The sequence below is a fragment of the Oculina patagonica genome, chromosome 3, assembly GCF_052425735.1.
Source record: "Oculina patagonica isolate OP01 chromosome 3, crgOcupat, whole genome shotgun sequence".
In the NCBI taxonomy this organism is placed as follows: Eukaryota; Metazoa; Cnidaria; class Anthozoa; order Scleractinia; family Oculinidae; genus Oculina; species Oculina patagonica.
The window spans coordinates 9,732,155-9,752,106 of record NC_135760.1 but is presented as its reverse complement, the minus strand read 5'-3'; the positions used below and the strand labels follow the sequence as shown (position 1 = coordinate 9,752,106).

At 38.1% G+C, this 19,952-nt stretch overlaps 2 protein-coding genes across 2 annotated transcripts in view; both read left to right on the top strand.

Annotated features, from left to right (window-relative positions):
* The window catches only part of LOC144646401 (uncharacterized), a 59,095-nt gene continuing 39,143 nt past the window's right edge, over positions 1 to 19,952 (top strand). The window contains exon 1 of the mRNA XM_078505973.1: positions 1 to 64. The gene's annotated coding sequence lies outside the window, so the exon portion shown is untranslated. The remainder of the gene's footprint in view (positions 65 to 19,952) is intronic.
* Positions 1,751 to 19,952, top strand: part of LOC144646418 (uncharacterized) — a 37,717-nt gene continuing 19,515 nt past the window's right edge. The window contains exons 1-2 of the mRNA XM_078506006.1: positions 1,751 to 1,777; positions 15,122 to 15,234. Of these exons, the coding sequence (XP_078362132.1) occupies positions 15,162 to 15,234 (73 nt within the window). The 5' untranslated portion in view covers positions 1,751 to 1,777; positions 15,122 to 15,161. The remainder of the gene's footprint in view (positions 1,778 to 15,121; positions 15,235 to 19,952) is intronic.

Genomic DNA, 19,952 nt, shown 5'->3' with positions numbered 1-19,952 from the left:
TTTTTTTTTGTTTTTTTCTGTGATGTACTTGATGCTCATCATACCAAACTGAACAGCGTACGTGGTAAGTGCATTTCTCCATGAAGTTGTTTTATCCGGCTAATAACAATGTTTTGTTTAATGTTCGTGACTCACCCAAGCACAAAAGAAAAAGAAAATCTTTAATTTTTCTTTTTCGCTTTCCTTATGTTATTCAAACCTGACTTTTACAGCAAAGTTGCAGCTGCTTTCTTTTAAAACTTTGAAGAAAGAATTAAACTTATTCAGTAGATCCTAGTAGTGTTAAGATTTATTATTGAGTACACTCCTGAGGTGATGTGATGTAAAAACCTGCTCCCCTTTAACTGGTTCACTTTCGGCAAACATTATTATTATTAGCTAGTTACTTCGGGTCAAACTGAATATACATAGCTTTATTACTTAGTTAATACTACAGATAAGGATTAGCCACAAGTTGCTTGATGCTAGAAAACCATAAGTGCCAAATTAGGAAAACAAAAACATAACTGTGTCCATGTTTGTGGATCGAATAGAGACAGCACGCTGCGATTATATCAAAAAATGATCAGTCAAGACCCCTAGTGTGTCATGGTAGAATCGTTTTTTTTTTTTTTTTTTCTTTTTTTTTATAAGTTTGCCAGCAAGATCATATCGTTTAAATGTGTCACCAGGGAGATTTTAGTGCTTATTTGACACAAATGTTAACACGATAAACATAGAATATGACAAAATTCTCGAATCCGATTCAGGCCCAAAGCACGCCCCATTTTTCACCAAATTGGAGCGCGCAGCTTACGTGCCCAATAACAAGGTATCTAGTAAAGAGGGTCGCGTGCTGCGTAAATGCGCGCTCTTTATTTGGTTTCCGATTGTGAATGAATACTCCTTGACATTTCTACAACAAACTTCAGTTTAAAAAATGGCTTTTCTTGTCATAGTGATGATAAATCGTCAACAGGCTTCGCTTTGTCTAAATTTGTTAATCACTCGTATAATTACAGACCGAATTGGACCCCACTCAGTCCCATTACCGATTATTAATCACCAGACACAATGTCTATCCTAATAGTTTTCCGTGGAATACGTGTGCATTTATACCCTAATAAGTGAGTCGTGATTAATAACCGGTATAAATAATTGGTATTATTTAGCCCGCAACTCACGAACTAAACTCACAAGTCCTGACTTACGTGGCTATTAGTCCCTTTTTGTTTGTCTATGATGTACTTTAGCATCACCTCACTGAACTGAACAGCATATACGTGGTGAGTACATTTTTTACTGACGGATGTTTTATAACCGGCTAATAACAACGAGATTTTTAAACATGATAAACATTGCTGTCTCACCTGCATTCATACTTAAGAGCGAGTTTCTATATTTAGTACGGATCGGTGTGCAAGATGAAAAAATCGAAATTCCCCAAACTTTGTCACAATAAAGCCCTTCAGAAACTATTTTAGAAAATATAAGAATCAGATCGTTTGGATTTATATTTTTCAAATAAATGGATTTTCTAGTTTTCACCCTTGGATAAGACTTCAAGGAAGGAATGGTCGCATTTAGCTCAAAATGTCAGCTGAGGTCCGACTTATCTCTTGAATTGATCAGTACAACTGTAAGTTCAAAGGTCGTAAATTTCAAGCAAGTACCGCTAATGTTTTCGGTTGTCAAAACTCTCAGTTTGAAATGCCCCAAAATTTTATTTCACAGAACGATAGAGGAAGGATTGCTCTTTCTTTGGAGTACTATTTTCACAGCGAAAGCCATGTACCAGGTAGGGAATTTTACCGTTTAAGTTTGCCAAAATTAGTAGTCACGAAAATGCTAATTTGGAGGTTAACTTCGAAAACTTTTAAAAAATTCAAATTGGAATCTTTCGAAAATCTAATAACGCCAAAATGTACAGGAAGGGCTATTAAATAAAAATTAATCGAAGGAGTTGTGGCATTTGTGTTATTTTTTATACACGGACCGGAGATACAAAGCACGTTTTACGGTAGTTTAAAGTCTTATCCAAGGGTGAAAACTAGAAAATCCATTTACTTGAAAAATATAAATCCAAACGATCTGATTCTTAATGGACACCTCTATAAGACGGACACCTCCATAAGACGGACACCTGGTGATGGTCCCTGCCGTTTTTCAGTCATTTTACTGTAGACAAACTCCCTATAAGACGGACACCTCTCTAAGACGGACAACATGTTTTATTATCGAAAATACTTCCAAACTTCGTGTCGACCTTAAGCAAAGTTAGTCAGCGGCGTACGGATACGTGTATACCAAGCTTACTAACCAAAAACAATGACGCTTTAACGGATTACTTCTCTGCTTAAGTTTATGGGCGCTAGAGAGGTCGTTTTCTACTTACAATATTACAGTTTGTAGAAGCTCTTAACCTTTTGCGTTACCAAGTAAATACGCTCGTTTTATTATTTTAGTCTTGTGCAGTTTGCAAATGTTTGTCGCATTATGCAAAGGTTTAGCTCAATTATCTCAGAATTACTGGTGTCATGTTACCTCGACTCTCTACAATGCGGACACCTCTCTAAGACGGACAGAGTGCAGACCGAAAAAAGCCACTCGTATAATTACAGACCGAATTGGACCCCACTCAGTCCCATTACCGATCACCAGACATAATGTCTCTCCTGATAGTTTCCCGTGGAATACGTGTGTATTAATATACCTTTTAAATAAGTGAATGTTATAACATCAGTCATAAATAATTTATATCATCTTACCCCACATCTCACGAACTAAACTCACAAGTCCTGGCTTACGTGGTTATTAAACCCTTTTTGTTTTTCTGTAATGTACTGAACTGAACAGTGTATGTGGTAAGTACAATTTTAACAGACTGATGTTTTGTATCTGGCTGATCACAACGACGTAAACATGTTAACATGGCCAGAAATCGCGGACATTAGAGGCGGCGAATTTTGATGCCTCATATACATCGACGATAATACACAAGAATGAGGCCTACATAGAGTAATATGTTGTGTAGTAGGGAAACCACTGGCCAATAATATTGCATGTCAAAAAACCTGGAGCAAAAGAGCTTTCAAACGATGGCTTTTGCAGCAAAATTGGAGCAAAGACGGCTAAAATATCGCAGTTTAAAGACATCGGATTTTTGGATTTTAACGTGGACTGTCGCCTGGTTTTCTTTTCGACGATTTACGGGATTTTTAAAAGCAAAAAGCAGGGCGAAGAAATCAGCATCGAAGGTGAAAATTGGCCAAATAGTACATCATACGTTGCTTGTCCTCAAACGATCACGGCACTTGGGATATCCGGATTATGTTATCTGCTATGGCGGATCAAAATCTGCTTCGGATGCAAATATTGGATTTCAAGCCTCTGTAATATAGAGCGTTGTATGAGCCAAGCTTCGAAAATAAACATCGATGAAAAGCAGGGCCAGTAACATTTGTTGATGAAAAACAACTAATCAGAATAGCCGAGGGAACTTTCAAGAACTCGACCAGAGGGCGGCACTTGTTCCCGGTAGGCCAGATTCGAACTTGCTCTGTTTTATTTTGTTTTATTTCTCTCATACATTTCCTTTGAGTGTTTGGCGGCCATATTGCCCATTAAACCCGCGCGTGCGCCGTTGCGTTGACCAGAATTTCTGGCCATGACATTGCTGACTTACCTACGCATTAAGACACATAATATCTCAAACACCTTTAACGTTTTTCTTTCGTGTTTCTAACTTTATTCAAATCTTCCTTTTTATTTAAAATATGCATTTTAGAGACAGAAATAAAGTAATTCATGATGTCGCTAATCTTCTAACTGAAATGCACTCTGAAAAGTAGTTTTGAAAAAACGGAATTTGTCGCTGACTTGACTTCCACAAATGAAATGCCTGATGAAAATTATCTCGGGAAAAGAATTATCTCCGAAAAACATATCGCGAGAAAAAAGTTATCTCAAGATAAAAAAAAGGTTATCTCGAGGTACAAAATTAACTCGAGATAGAAAAAAAACCTCCAAGAGGACGTGGTCACTGGCATGGTTTCAGCTACGTTTTGTTGATCACAGCTTTAAAGGCTTCCAGTCACATGTCAAGATTATAATGCGATATTTGCCACAACGATAAATATAGCATGTCCTGTAAAAATGTTATAAGACTATTGATACAAGTTTTTTTAATCAATAGCCAGATCAAAGCATTCTGAAATCGGCTGGGAAAAAGCTGTCATTCGCAACGCGAAGATTTTTCACAGCCTCTCTTGTCCATATCATGATGTATCACGCTCTAAAAGCTTGAAAAGAAAAAAAGTCTTTTTGTTGAAATATATCGTTTTCCAACAACAAGAAAAAATATTCCTATGGAATTGCGTGGCAAATATGTTGCACGAAGATTTGCATATTTTAGTGAGCTGTCATTTTTTTCCGCTTGGCTGATTTGTACGTTATGTGTTTACGATTAAACACGCTCGAAAGTCGTTTTTTGAAAAGTACTACACAGAACAAATCAAGAAGCATCTTTTTCGAAAGGGTTTTCAAAGCACAAAATAGCCTGAAGTTTTCTTCCCCGTTCAGGTTCTGAATTTCGTTCTAAAAATGCGAGAACATGTTTAGGCAGCTATTTAATTGAAAGGAAATGATTAAGAACAGAGTGAATTTATAAAATCTTTATGTTTTCGAAAGCTGGCACATTTGTGATGAAAAGGCAGTTTCTTCCAGAATAACTTGACCGTTTTGATGAAGAGAGGTCTCTTGGAAAGCATTTACAAAGTGCTGAACAGAAAAAAATGCATTGGAAAGCACCTGAAAGCGGAAGCTCTCCAAAATTTAACTCTCTTAGTCTTTGGTCTTACCGGCGAATATTTGCCCAAAGAGAGCACATCGCGAACGTAATTTTGACGTCCTGCATGTAAGCGATACGAAGAATTAAGTTTGCAAACCTCATAAGGTCTCATAAGGCCCAAGGGTAAACACCTGTCACAAAAATACATCGGACTCGTCAATAAACGATCGACTGTTGCATTCGCCTTCCATCGGCATTACGTCGGCTTTCCGAAACTTACTTACTTACTAACTTACTTACATACCTGATGACATAGGGACACTGGCTTAGTTAAGTCAGTGACCAATTAGTTAAGCCAGTGACCAATTAGTTAAGCCAGTGACCAATTAGTTAAGCCAGTGACCAATTAGTTAAGCCAGTGACCAATTAGTTAAGCCAGTGACCAATTAGTTAAGCCAGTGACCAATTAGTTAAGCCAGTGACCAATTAGTTAAGTCAGTGACCAATTAGTTAAGCCAGTGACCAATTAGTTAAGCCAGTGACCAAAAATGAAAAACGAAACCCATGTTAAGACTTTTGTAAAAGTATAAGTTCGAGAAAAACGTTTCTAATTTCACCTGCTGGTAAAAAACATTGCTAAAATGGTATGTAAAAATTAAAACTTGTGGACTTTAGAAGGCTTATATCAGTAATTAAGCCGACTTTGCGTTGAATTCGCGCGGGATATTTAGCGAACTGATAAACAAGGAAGAGAAACAGCTATCTTATATTTGTTACTGAGCACTAGGTTAAAACAAGACGTAAACTTTTTTTCAAAAGTGTATATTGGCTGCACTGCAGTTACTCATCTCTACACTTGTTCTAATTTTGTTGGCAGACCTAATATCTTCGAACGTATATTTTATCTAAAACTGTCACAACAAAGCAAAACCTATAATCAATTCTTTATATTTTGCCCATGTGTTTATTAACCCTTTCACTCCTAAACGCGCATTCAGGCGCTATTTGAAGGTGCAGTCATTGAATCACTTGTGACGTCATCAATAAGCACGTCAGTGGAATTTCGTGATAAGAATCTGACAGAGCTTGGATCGACCTTTCTACAGGACTGTTCATTTTGAATGTCGGTTGCATTTTGACAGAGCTAATCAAAGAAAAGCACAATCCATTTTGGTGCAAAATCGTTGCTTAAACAGGCCAGTACACCTGTAATTGGTCAAGGTCCCCTTTTCAGTGTTTTCCAATGACAACGTCAAACCTTTTTTGGCCAAAAGAAAGGATATGAAGAGTAGAAAGTAAGGAGAATAAGAAGGCAGAAAAAAAGGAAACAAAAGGGGCAAACAAAATTTGGAACGGTTCAGCAAAAAAAAAAAACAAAAACAAAAAAAAACGAAATTCGAAAAAAGTCGAAATTTTGGCTTATGCGCATGCACCAAAGTAAAATATTATATGTTTTTACACAGAATCTTTATTAAAATGTTGCTAAAGTGTAAAAAAGTGCTTCTTTAGCAAAGTTGAGGTAAATTCAAGACCATAGTACCAAAATTTCAGTTTAGCGGCTAAAAAAAGCGTTTTTGGGGGGAAAATTTGGGTGTCAAAGGGTTAAGAGCCAAATAAACATATCCCGAAGTTTCAAAGTAATTGGACATTGCATGGAAGAGATATTGCAAGTTTGAAAATGCTTTTTTAGGCCTTCATTATCGTAGAGTGCTCGGAAAAATTGTCGGAAATAAAAACCCGTGACGTCATAATTGGTGTTTTTGAAGACGACCGCAAACCGATTCCGCAGACCGCATCTTAGAATTGAAATAAATGTGTTTAGTGACATTTCAAGCAGTTATTTCGTTTTGTTCGGCTGTTTTTCAGTTGATTTGTTGGTTGTTGTTCAGAGACGCGCATTTTTACCGAATGGTAATGAGGTTATGTTGTGGATCGAATTCCCTCACTCGCTCACTCCATTCTGATATCAAACCGCAATTGATTTATGTATTAAACGGTAAACGTGCCGACAGAAAGGTCCTTTAAAACGCAATTGAGCCATGTTTATCAAAAATAAATTATTCTCCAACCAGGCTCTCTCTCTTACAGGAAACAAAGTTGTTTATTCACAAAAAATTATCTACCAAATGCGAACTTGGAGGATTAAAGATCATCATCGTGACACTTTATTCTGGTGGTAAAAAAAGAATAGAACTCGCGCTACGAAGCCTCAGAGCATACGCTCTCAATGACCCATTCACGTAAGAAAACATTCAAAGGCAAAAGAAGTGAGATTGTGACATTACTGATAACAGCTATGAGCTAAATGCAGTTACGCTTGCCATGTGACGTGTCTTAAGCTGTGTTCCATTTAACCCAAAACATGTTTAGAATAAACATGTTTCAACGAATCATGTTTCACCTGAACATGCTTGTTATTGCACTGTTCACATTAGGTGTTAGTTTCAAACACGTTTAATGGTTTATGTGATTTTACGGTTCTTGCCGGCATAAATCTTGTACACTTTAACCGAAAAATATAGCTCGAAATTACAATAAAGTTTCCATTAAATCCAGGCCCGTAGGGTGGGGGGTTGGGGGTTCGAGGGGTTCGAACAAACCCCCTAAAATTTTTGAAGTCGGCATTTTTGAGGGGTTGAGAAGATAAAAAAAATTTAAACAAAACAATCAAATGACTGTGACCGGTCGATTACACGAAAGACTACCTGCCTTACCCCCCCCCCCCCCCCCCCTATGTAACTTCCAGAATATTTAAGCAATCACAATGAAACTTATAGGATGTATTGTATGTCCGAACATCTTTCTTTTGGTATACGTCACGTGGGATGGTGACGTCACATCACGTGACAATTACATCATGATGTCACAACAGCCGCCATCTTGGATCCGCCATCTTGGATTACAACATTTTTCCAAAATGCCAGAAAACCCCCAAAAATTACTGCAAAGTACTCAAAATCAATAAAAATGTGCTTTGAAACCGTAAAAATGTAAAAATAATTCCATTAAAGTTAATTTTTATTAATAGAAACACGCAAAATTACAAATTTGGGAAAACATGAATGTCAAAATGCCGTTGCCATGGTGATGTCAAGTTCCTGACACATTATCCAACCCTACCAAATTATTCCCAGATAAATTTAAGGAAAACTCAGAAAGTTTGGCAGCGTTTGGTTCAATCTTAAAAAAGTTATAAGAGATCAAAGTCGGCGCGGGCCTTAAAAGCCCCCCCCGGTCTGAATAGGGTTAAGAGAACCTAAGGGACGGACCATTATTTTGTTGGAGGGGGGGGCGATGAAAAATATTGAAAAAAATTGTTTGCAGGGCCTGGAAAGACAAAATAAATTGTTTGCAAAAACGATATGTATAACAAAAAATAGTAAGAATTTCGAAAAAAAATGTTTGCAGAGGTGCATAAACTAAAACAAAAGTTTGCAGAGGAAAATTTTCATCCCCCCCCCCCCCCCTCCAAGAAAATAATGGTCCGTTCCTAAATTTGTAAAATTTCCAGGCGGGGCATGCCCTCAGACCCCCTAGATGCTCGCGCCTTCGGCGCTCGTGTTAGCGCCTCTGGCGCTAAAAAAAATACCTCCCAAAAAATAAAAGAACCCCCTCAACAGAATCCACCCTACGGGCCTGAAATCTTTGTCTTTATGTTTATTTTCAAGCCCTTCGATAGAGCGGGGCTTTCAAGCGTTTAGCAAGGAGACAGTATTGACAGTATGTGCCCTATCTTCGGTAAAAGAAGAATTTTTTGTGAAGTTTGTTTTTGCATTGCAATGCTGTCCGCTTGTATCCGCTGTCGTAAACTTTCGCGGCGATGTTCTGCCAAATATTCTGCTTTCTACCCATCGCCGATAAACTCCTGTTGTATCGCTAGTAGTAAAGGGCGTTACCGTAGCACGCACTTAATATTCAAAATGGTGGCCGATCTCAACGAATATAAAATAATAGTAAAAAGAGGGTGAGGAAATGTAAAACGAAACGGAGGAAATGTAGGAGGATATGTAAGGATAAAAAAGCCGGATGCGGACAGGTGTAACAGGTTTGCATAAGAGCTCTCAACTAGTATAAAATAATTTTAATCAAAGATCTCTTCGAGATATCGACTTTTTTGCATGAAGTTAGTATGAGTAGAAGGTTTATCCTGGGCATTGTTGTTCAAACTTATCATGGAAGAATTCAAACGTCTTTCAGTTCAAGCATTTTTTTTTATTTTCGCGGAGGAAATGCTGTATTTGTCAGTCGCGACGGCTGGGCGCTTTGCGACTCATATACTTTGGCTTGGTTAAAAATGGTAAACTTTGTCGTTTGCATTTAATCGAAATAGTTGTTTCCTTTCGAGTTAGAAAGATTTTTACTCTACTTAATGCAGGGTTCCCGATAAAGGTTACGCACGACAGAGTTACCTTTTGTCTCGTCACGCAATCTTAACCCCACATTGAGAAGTAATTTTCGTTTGGATATTACCAAAAGCCGCTTTTCCTGGCGTTATTCTTTACCTTACGGCTACACATGCCATTTCTAACGACTACATTTCTAGTAAAACAGTTCCTGTTTTTTTTTTTCTAATGGCGATGCATTAACTTCTGAACAGAAGCAAATTTTTTTAGCGTTTACTGCTTCCACCGGAAGTAATAACAGTAATAATAATAATAATAATAATAATAATAATAATAATAATAATAATAATAATAACTTTATTATCGTGTCAAACTGTAGTAGCTGAGGGGAAAAGTCCTCTCTACAATAGGCTACAAAAACACTTGTAAATATCACTTCACACCTGGATTGAATGATGTTGCAATTCTAAATTGTGCAACTCAGCAGACATAATCAATTGCCACGAAATGAGTTCCCTTTGATTAACTATTAGCAACGTTTTAGTGTGTGAAAGACTTGTACCAGTACAAATTTGCGTTGCTAATCATTTTAGGTTAAATTAATATTAGCGCCTAAAGACTTGTACCAGTACAAATTGCGTTCTTAATCGTTTTAAACTTCGTTGTCTTCGAGCGCTGAACCCCTCACATTCTTAATTGGTTATGTCACGTAAGATTTGGGCTACTCACGTTTTTAATTGTTATATAACGTTTGTAAATTTGACAAGTCACGTTTTTTCTACAAGAACGGAAATGTTGAAGCACAACTATAGAGTGACACTTTACAAGTCACGCGCTTTGATCACCAACAGTGGAAAGTATTCCCTTGAGAAATAAAGGCAGTCCCTTGAGAGTTTACAAGAATGTGGTTCGAAATAGAACAACATGTCCAATATTCTTCTTTTCTTGCTTGTAAACAAGCAAAAAAGTCAAAAAAAAAGGCGGCCGATCTCACGTCATATAAAATATTATTAAAAAAGTGTTGGGAATGTAAAGCGAAACGCCATTCAGAAATGTAAGGCTGTCTCAGGTTAAAAAAGCCGGTGGTAAACAAGGAAACCAGGTTTTCAATTCAATACACGAAACGTTATAAGAACATCATTGGAGCCGCCATCTTGGATTTCACCAACCTCGTTCCCAGGGCCTCTCTTCCTTTTCTTCTGAGGAAAATAGCGGAAATTGGCACAAATCAGGAAACCAGAACGCTTATAGAATTGTAAATAAAAACACATGTGTCATTGCTGCTTTGAAAAAACTGGAAAAATAATGAAATATATCAAAAAAGAGAAAGGATGAATAAAAAAGCTGAGAGCAAACAAGTAAATTTTCACAGCGTTTATTTAACAGACAGAATATTTGTACGTTTGTTTATACATTACATTATTAGCAAAAAAAAAAACATTATTACAAGGCCGTAAAAGTAGAATCGATTGGCTTTTAATTCAAGGCAAGTATCTTGTTGTAACAATGTCATGTTTTTCTCAGACGAGAGTGGTTTTCTGCTTGCCTCATCTTGATCTTTCGTGAGCCATCTCTATCAATGTAGCCAAAAAGTGTTTTCCTCAAAGCGTTTCAAGCAACCTTTCTTCTCGTGGCGATTTCTGTTGTAACTTCGGCTAAATGATCTTTGTCAAAATTGACAAAAATAACCCTTACGCCAAGCTCACTCGTCAATCGTCCGTCTAAAAATGAGCACGTTGGTTTGCTGCGCTCTCACTTATAGATGTGAGTGACTCATTTTGAGTAAAGTTAATTTTACCGAGTTACTCATGCTCATTTGAAATTAACCGTAAAGTGGATATAAAATCTACCGAAAATTGACATATCACATTACTTGCATCTCAGCGATGGAAAGAGTAAAGGCAGAAAGCGTATCTTCAACCGCATCCTCACCCGATATTCCCAACTTGGGAAAAGGTTACGACAACAGAGAACACGTGATTGAAAGCATACCAAGCGAAAACCCTGTACTCACTGAAGAAACGGTTCAGACTGATAAAACTACAAGAAATTAAACACCAAGTTGAATGCTAGAAAGGCTCCTTTACGAAAGAAACAATCAACGCTCAAGAGAAAGAAGGAAAAGATCACAAAGAAGAAAAGCTTATGCAGTCTTGCCAAGAATACCACCCTGGCAACCATATTCTCAACAATACCATTGGCTACATTGATAGAGATGGCTCACGAAAGATCAAGATGAGGCAAGCAGAAAACCAGTCTCGTCTGAGAAAAACATGACATTGTTACAACAAGATACTTGCCTTGAATTAAAAGCCAATCGATTCTACTTTTACGGCCTTGTAATAATGTTTTTTTTGCTAATGATGTAATGTATAAACAAACGTACAAATATTCTGTCTGTTAAATAAACGCTGTGAAAATTTACTTGTTTGCTCTCTGCTTTTTTATTCATCCTTTCTCTTTTTTGATATATTTTATTATTTTTCCAGTTTTTTCAAAGCAGCAATGACACATGTGTTTTTATTTACAATTCTATAAGCGTTCTGGTTTCCTGATTTGTGCCAATTTCCGCTATTTTCCTCAGAAGAAAAGGAAGAGAGGCCCTGGGAACGAGGTTGGTGAAATCCAAGATGGCGGCTCCAATGACGTTCTTATAACGTTTCGTGTCTTGAATTGAAAACCTGGTTTCCTTGTTTACCACCGGATTTTTTAACCTGAGACAGCCTTACATTTCTGAATGGCGTTTCGCTTTATATTCCCAACCCCTTTTTAATAATATTTTATATGACGTGAGATCGGCCGCCATTTTTAAAATTATTTGACACTAGTTGAGAGCTCTTATGCAAACCTGTTCGTCCGCATCCGGTTTTTTTTATCCTTACATATCCTCCTACATTTCCTCCGTTTCGTTTTACATTTCCTCACCCTCTTTTTGCTATTATTTTTTATATCATAGATACTGAGATTTTCTCACGAAAAAACGATTGCGTACAAATGATACGTAAAATGCATTAGCCAATAGGAAAGGCGAACGATGAAAACTCACTAGTGAAAAAACGTCGTTCGTCCAATCACAAGCGCAAACGACGAAAACTCACTTGTGAACAACACTGAATCGCCATTTTGATTCTCGTCGTAAACACCGGCGACATGGCGGAGACACGTTCAAGGTTTGTTTGTGGCTTTAACGGCTCCACTGAGTCGTTTATATTGCAGAACAGGAAAACCAAAACACTAAAAAGAAAACAAAACAAGACGGCCTTGTTGTCACAACGTTTCTTCAAACAAAAAGAGAAACACGAAGCGAGATAACCGAAAATCCTCCTGCCGAGTTGAATAAACCTTTGAGTAAATTCGCACAAAGGAAGGACAAGAATACGGGCCGTCTTCACTCCGAGGGATTGTAGCACGTTTTGATTCAGATGATGACTAATTAAAGACACTGCAGGTTTGTCCTTGGTTTTGGCAGACTGTTTTCTTGACTTAATTTGGTAAAAGTTCGCTCGAGTTCGCGTTGAGTTATCCGCTGTTTTGTTCTGTTAAAACATTGAACTGGAACTTACAAGTTTTGAACAAGTCTCAGTCAGGTTTTCTATCAAAAGTTGTTTCTGTAAAAGTTGTGAGAGTATAAACTGACGTCTCATTTCTTGTGCTACCTCATTAAAGATGTGATTTTGAAAGACAAACATGTTTTAGCTATTTTAGTTTATGGCAGATGAATGGGTTTCCTAAACACGCGTGTAATTGATAAAAAGTCGAGCGATTTAATTTGCTTTTCAAAAACCTCAGTATCTATAAAATAAACAAATTACACCATGGAAAATGCTTTGTACGATTTTTATTCACTCGTAGAGTTGTATCAGAAAACTCACTCGTTCGCTACGCTCACTCGTTCGTTTTCCGATACTACTCAACTCGTGAATAAAAATCGTACGCGCGCATTTTCCATGGAGTAATCTCTATATATTCGTTGAGATCGGCCACCATTTTGAATATTAAGTGCGTGCTACGGTAACGCCCTTTACTACTATCGCTTCATTAGCCCATATATTAAATAAACATTTGGTCTCATAGAAGTTCATAGAAGGCCCAATTTTGAAGCTTTTGGGCGCTTGCCTCCTCGTCGCATTCCCCTCTATTTTTAACGTGTTTAGCCTGATCATGGTTGAAACTACCTCGTGAGGTAGTTTCAATCATGATCAGAATAATCATGTTTCAATCATGATTCGCGCAATGCACTGCCTGATGTGAACACTTTTCACAACGAAACATGTTTCATTCGTGATCAGACTAATCATGTTTCGGCCTAGTGTGAACACAGCTTTAGTTAAGGTCTCACTTTGTCTTAGTTTGTCTTAGTTGGCTCTCAGCCCACTGAGAAACACGACATCCAAGCAGCACGTTTTTGTTTCGCGTCACGTCATCTCGTGTCACGTCATCCGTTTTTCATCTTTTTGAGTCCAGCAGAAACACAAAGTGCTCGGGTACATCTTTCTCTCACATTTCATCCGCTGCTCAAAAATAACGCTTTACGTAATGCTAATGAGGATCAAAAGTTACACTTTATTTTGGTGGTGAAAATATAGAATTCGCGTTATGAAGCCGGAGAGCACGAACCATCAATGACGCAACTTCTATGGAAAGGCAAATGAAGTGAGATTGTTACATTATTGGACGCTCATTTGGAAAAAAAAATGCGAAGGTCGGCACCTCATCGAATTACCATGAGGTTGCTCGAAGAGCCTTGGATTTTAAATAAAATAGCTAAAGCTCAAAAATATCTCAGGCAAGTTCAAGTTTTGTTTGCTTTCGTTTTGCATATAATGCCCGTTTTCACACTAGAGACGGACAAATCGTCTGAGACGGACAAGTCGTCTTAGTGTGAAAACGGGAGGAACACGATTTTGGACGTACAAGTCCTCTGAATTTGTCCGTCGATTTGGCCGTTTAGGAAGACGATTTTTCGAGGACGACTTGGTCGTCTAGATGGAGAAGTCGTCTAAAAGCCGTGTTAAATTCACACTAGACAAACAAATCGTCAGATGACTTGTCCGTCTAGACAATTTTTCCGTCTTCTATTGTGAAAACGGCCAATGTGAGACATAGGTAGTATGCACGCTGGTATGCAAACAAATCAGGAGTCTCTATTGTTCTTTCTCATTAGCATTTAGGTAGCATGCACGTTGGTATGAAAACAAATCAGGAGTCTCTATTGTTCTTTCTCATTAGCATGTAAGAATCGAGGTTTGCGAGATCGCTCTATTGTCTCGAACTTCGACAACCAGTGCGGCCTAATGTGCGGCCTGCGGATTCGGTCTGCGATCGCTTTAAAAAACACTAATTATAACGTCACAAACTCGTTCCATTTCTTCCATTTCAGTGCGCGGTCATTCAAGAAACGTTTTCGTGAAGCCTTCGGAAATCTTCGTATTTTTTGCTGTAATACGCGCTTTAAGACTCGGAAAGCAAATTTTTTCTTTAATTTTACTAAATAATGGTTAGTTTTAGTGTTTGGTTAGTTAAACTGGCACTTTGAAATTTCGGTTCATTTGACCTTTAAGAAGACACACAACAGCCAAGTTTGAATTTTGTTAATCCGATAAAATTACCAGTGTAGCTAACTGACTGAACGTTTAGCTTAGTCACCTTTGTCAGCATTTTCAATAGCTGCTATTACACTTTGTATCTAAACATTGTTACAACAAGAAGGGTACCAGACAGCCCTCCTATAGTTATTCGTTGAGTTATTTCGTTGAGAAATACTTACATAATGACTTGGTAGAATGATTCGGTGTTGATCGAAAGTACGGCGAATAAGTAAATTAAAGCTCAAAACTCAGAGAAAACGACAGTGATCACTTCAAAATGACCTGTGCAGGAAAGACAGTATTATTGAACTCCTTTTTGTCTTTACATTTCTACCGAAACAAAGCTTTATAAAACATATTAATTAATGTTTGATAAACAGAGTTACGTAATCAAACGACTTTGTTATTTATTCTTGTTTCAGCTAATTACAACAGCATCCAAACACTGAATTCGAAAGCAAAATGTTCCAGGTCGTCTTTGGTATCTTATGGCTGTGTACATGGGTCACTATGTCATGCCAAGAAAATACAAAAGGTAACTACATAGCTAGGCGTATTGTTTTCTCAGTAGTATGATCTAGTATGGTCATGGAAGTGTGATTGGTAGAATTTAAACCACATTTTTCATACATAATCATACATACATCACCTATATTTAACCCTCGGATTTAATAGAAGCTAATTTCTCCGAGAAAGAGAAAGAAAAAGTTAAATAAATAAAATAATTTCATTACCATTTGATACACAACCATATTTTAAATGAAAATATTTTGCAACCCACGCATTTAAATAATTATATAGTACGGCCTTTAAGCAATAATAAACTTATCTATTTTTGGTCTACTTGTTGTTGCCATGTTACGAATCAATATTTTGTGGGTTACGCAATAGTGACTTTTACATAAATGTCTTTTTTCAAGTCTAGTGCTATTGTAAGTACAACTCATGTGAAGGAAATCCAGCTATGAAAATTATCTCGTATCGTCATCTCGTACGCGTTTATTTTTCTAGATCATACCTCGTTTTCAGACGCTATTACATTCAAAAGATACAATAAAATCCCGCGAGAGTAGTAAAAGGATGGATGATTGACGCCCCTTTTTTGAGCAGCCATCCACTAAAAGTGAGCAGCTAGAATAAATTAATTTTGGATGACGTCATAATGGAGGTGTGGCTTATGATTTAAAATGCGCGGGAATCTTTGGTGAGGTGAAATAAATTAAAATAAAATGCACGCGGGAATTTATGCAGCATAATTTACGCCTTGACGTCACGACACGATAAGTCTACTTGATTGATAGATTGACAGAGTAGGGAACATAGTCTAGTTGAGAGCACTTGTTCCACTGCGGATCGAAGTGAGAGAATTTTATAAGAAGCTCCGTTTTTAAATTACTTAAGATATATTTCCTTACTAGAGGTTACTAGAGGTTTTTGAAGCTCAAATAGATTGAATAAATATTCACGATCGAGCAGACAGAGGCTTAACCATGCATTGTTCTCATACAAAGCCGGCGAACGCGCTTGAGTGACCACGGATATAAACATTATGATTTTAGCGGAACCGAATCGCCTATTATGTACAGAACGAGTCGCGTGAAGAAATATTAAAACTAATTGGTTGCACACACGGATTGTAAGTAAAAAACCCTTTTATTTCAATAGTTCAATTTAACGAATTACAATGATTTTCAGTGATTTTAAAAGTAAACACTGCGTTTTGAGCGGCGCGAAACTTAGACACTGAACACACAAATTGTAAATCAAGCAAAACTTTATTTACTTCGGTCGTTCGACACAACGTATCACAATGATGACATTTAGTAATCGTCTTCATGTCCCTTGGAATATTTGTAAGGTGAGGTTCTGTGTAAACGCCGTGATTGTCTAGAAGGCCTCTTCGGTTTATCATCTAAATAATTTACTAACCGAATTTGCGGGCGTTTACGCTTTTTAGGTGGGGACATTTCCACTGTGGGAGGAGGGGTCAAGATCGATGGGGGAGGGGAGGGGAGTAACGGAGTGGAGGTTGCCATGGAAGTAATTACTTGTGGTTCTGGTGCTTGAACTGGAGTGGCTGGTACTGTCGCCAGTTCTGAACTCGGAGTTGGTACTGTTGGTAAATTCTCTGTGGTAGATATTTGTTTCTTCTCTTGGGGTTCGGCCCACTTTGTTGCCTCAGGTATAGAATTAAGCTGGTGTTTGTATGTCAGAAACCTGTTTTGTAGCTGCATATACTGCCTAGCTTTTTCGTCTTCTCGAAGGTCATTACGGAATAGAAGGCCATCCATATTATTCTGCAAGCGTTGCATCTCCGGAATTACTGGGGCAGCCATCAGGTTTTGCTGCTTGAGATATTGCAGGAGTTCTTTAGAAACGCTACCTTCTTCTTCCCCGTTATCGAATCGTTCTTCACCGGGTAATACATTTGTTCGCAATCTGCAACTCTCTTGAGTGGTTGGCTTAAGGTCAATAAACAGATAACCAAACGGTCTCCGCACCGCTTCTTCGTACTGTTTTATAAACCAAGCAGTTTCTCCAGGATACATTTGTTTCGCTAGGGTTAAAATCTGTAGCTTGTCGCGGGGATTCTTGAAAAGGACCAAGTAATGGCTGTTTAAGCTGATGCTTCTGTTACCTTTGCCTTGATGGAATAGGTTTTGCACAATGTATACGACACTCAAGTTTCGATGATGCGAACCCTTTGTGAACAGGTTCACGATCCGATTATCACTCCCAGCTTCAATCATTTGGTCATCAATGACAATCAAGTTTCGTATATTAACATCAAAGAAGGAATCTTGTTCAAGAGTTGAGGGTATACCCTTGATGAATTCAATTCCGGGTATCGTCAACAATAACTCGCGATAGGCAGGTTGCCATTGAGAATAACACCAAACAACTCTCTCTGGACGTGGGTGGATTGTCTTGTGAGCCTGTTGCAACAAAGATTTGACCCACATCGTCTTTCCCGAACCAGTCATTCCCGCCACCATACAGGTAAACGGATGCTCCAGGTGAAACCGCTGACACTTTTCTGGAGAAACCGACAAAGCTTGAAACGGAGGGACACCGGAAGTGCTATGTTTACTGCTCATGTGTCTTTGCATGCTATCTTTCCTAGAAAATTTTTTTGACAAATAGGACAGGGCCAACCCATGTCAACTGAACGAAAGGTTTACACGAACTGACAAAATGTGTAATGTTTCACAATTATATATTACATATAAAACATTATTCTATTGTTTAACTCCACCACCACCACAATTCTATTGTTTAACTCCACCACCACCACCACAATCTATTGTTTAACTCCACCACCACCACCACCACCACAATTCTATTGTTTAACTCCACCACCACCACAATTCTATTGTTTAACTCCACCACCACCACAATCTATTGTTTAAATCCACCACCACCAGCACCACCACCACCGCCACCACCACAATTCTATTGTTTAACTCCACCACCACCACCACCAATAAAAGGATATATCTTACTAACATTAGTTCATTCTATGATTATGTCTCGTGTAGTAAAGAACAATTGAGGTTTTCTTCGACTCTTAGCCGACTGTACTTCTTATCAGCGTCACTTTCTTCTAAAGACGGCCTCGCCACAACAGATGCACGCATTAGTGCAACTTATTTATAACGTTCCCACGGAAAACATACCGATCCCTGAAGAAGATAGGCGTAAATTGATGCCATATAAGGATGCTCTAGTCAACCTCGCTGAACCCAATGTTCCCTTCAAGACAAAGAAGCAAATTCTTGTACAAGAGGGTGGAGGCTTTATTCAAGAATTGCTGACCCCTATTATAAGTAGTTTGGGGCTTCTTATGTTATAAAAGCAAAGCCGCATCCTAAAAATTGATCATTTGTATCTTGCTTTTAACAAGTGCTTATCGATATGAAGAGAAAGGTAAACTGGGATGATGAAGAGGAGGAAAGTGGAAAAGAAGACAATATATCCTCTGATGACGAGAGTGACATCGAAGAACCCCGTATAAAAGATGTCTTAAACAATCTCTCCAAAGCCGTTTCAAGAAAATATGCTTCTGAACTGCTGCATAGTATGGCCACCTCCAAAGATATCTTGTTTTGGACTCCCCGCGGACAATTACTCCGAAATCAACGTATAATACCAGTAACAAACATCTCAGAGCTGGTTGAGTATGTTCTACTTCCTCATAACGATGATGTAGCCAAACCCCGTGCACTCAATACCTTCCTGGAGGGACTGCAGAGCTAGAGCTTGGGGTTAATAAGCGTTTGATAAAGAATAAGAAAATTCTAAGCGATATATTACCAAAAGAACAAGCCTATCGCGATAAAGAGGAAGAGGTTGACGACGGTAACTCGACTGACAGTAACGTAGAGGAGGAAACAGCTTCTGAGGAGGGTATTGGACCTGAGGAATCTCAAGAGAGCGACAGCGACAGCGATGAAGAAACTGAGAATAGCGATTCTGATAGTTCAGCTTTAACGCAAAAGCTCATAATCCATGTCAACACTGCGAAGGTCCGAATGTATATGATACTGCGGTCATGAAATGTCCTAAGTGTTTTTGGGAAGATAACTGTAAAATTTGTCCTATATGCGAGCACGAGATTCCGCTAGAACGAAAGCACGGAAAACACAGTTTGCGTCGATGTTATGATTGTGGAGCAATCATACACAAGAACGAAGAGACTTCTAAAATTACATACTATCCCCCTAGAAATGACGAGGACGAAGACGATTCTTAAATTTCATCATTGTGATACGTTGTGTCGAACGACCGAAGTAAATAAAGTTTTGCTTGATTTACAATTTGTGTGTTCAGTGTCTAAGTTTCGCGCCGCTCAAAACGCAGTGTTTACTTTTAAAATCACTGAAAATCATTGTAATTCGTTAAATTGAACTATTGAAATAAAAGGGTTTTTTACTTACAATCCGTGTGTGCAACCAATTAGTTTTAATATTTCTTCACGCGACTCGTTCTGTACATAATAGGCGATTCGGTTCCGCTAAAATCATAATGTTTATATCCGTGGTCACTCAAGCGCGTTCGCCGGCTTTGTATGAGAACAATGCATGGTTAAGCCTCTGTCTGCTCGATCGTGAATATTTATTCAATCTATTTGAGCTTCAAAAACCTCTAGTAACCTCTAGTAAGGAAATATATCTTAAGTAATTTAAAAACGGAGCTTCTTATAAAATTCTCTCACTTCGATCCGCAGTGGAACAAGTGCTCTCAACTAGACTA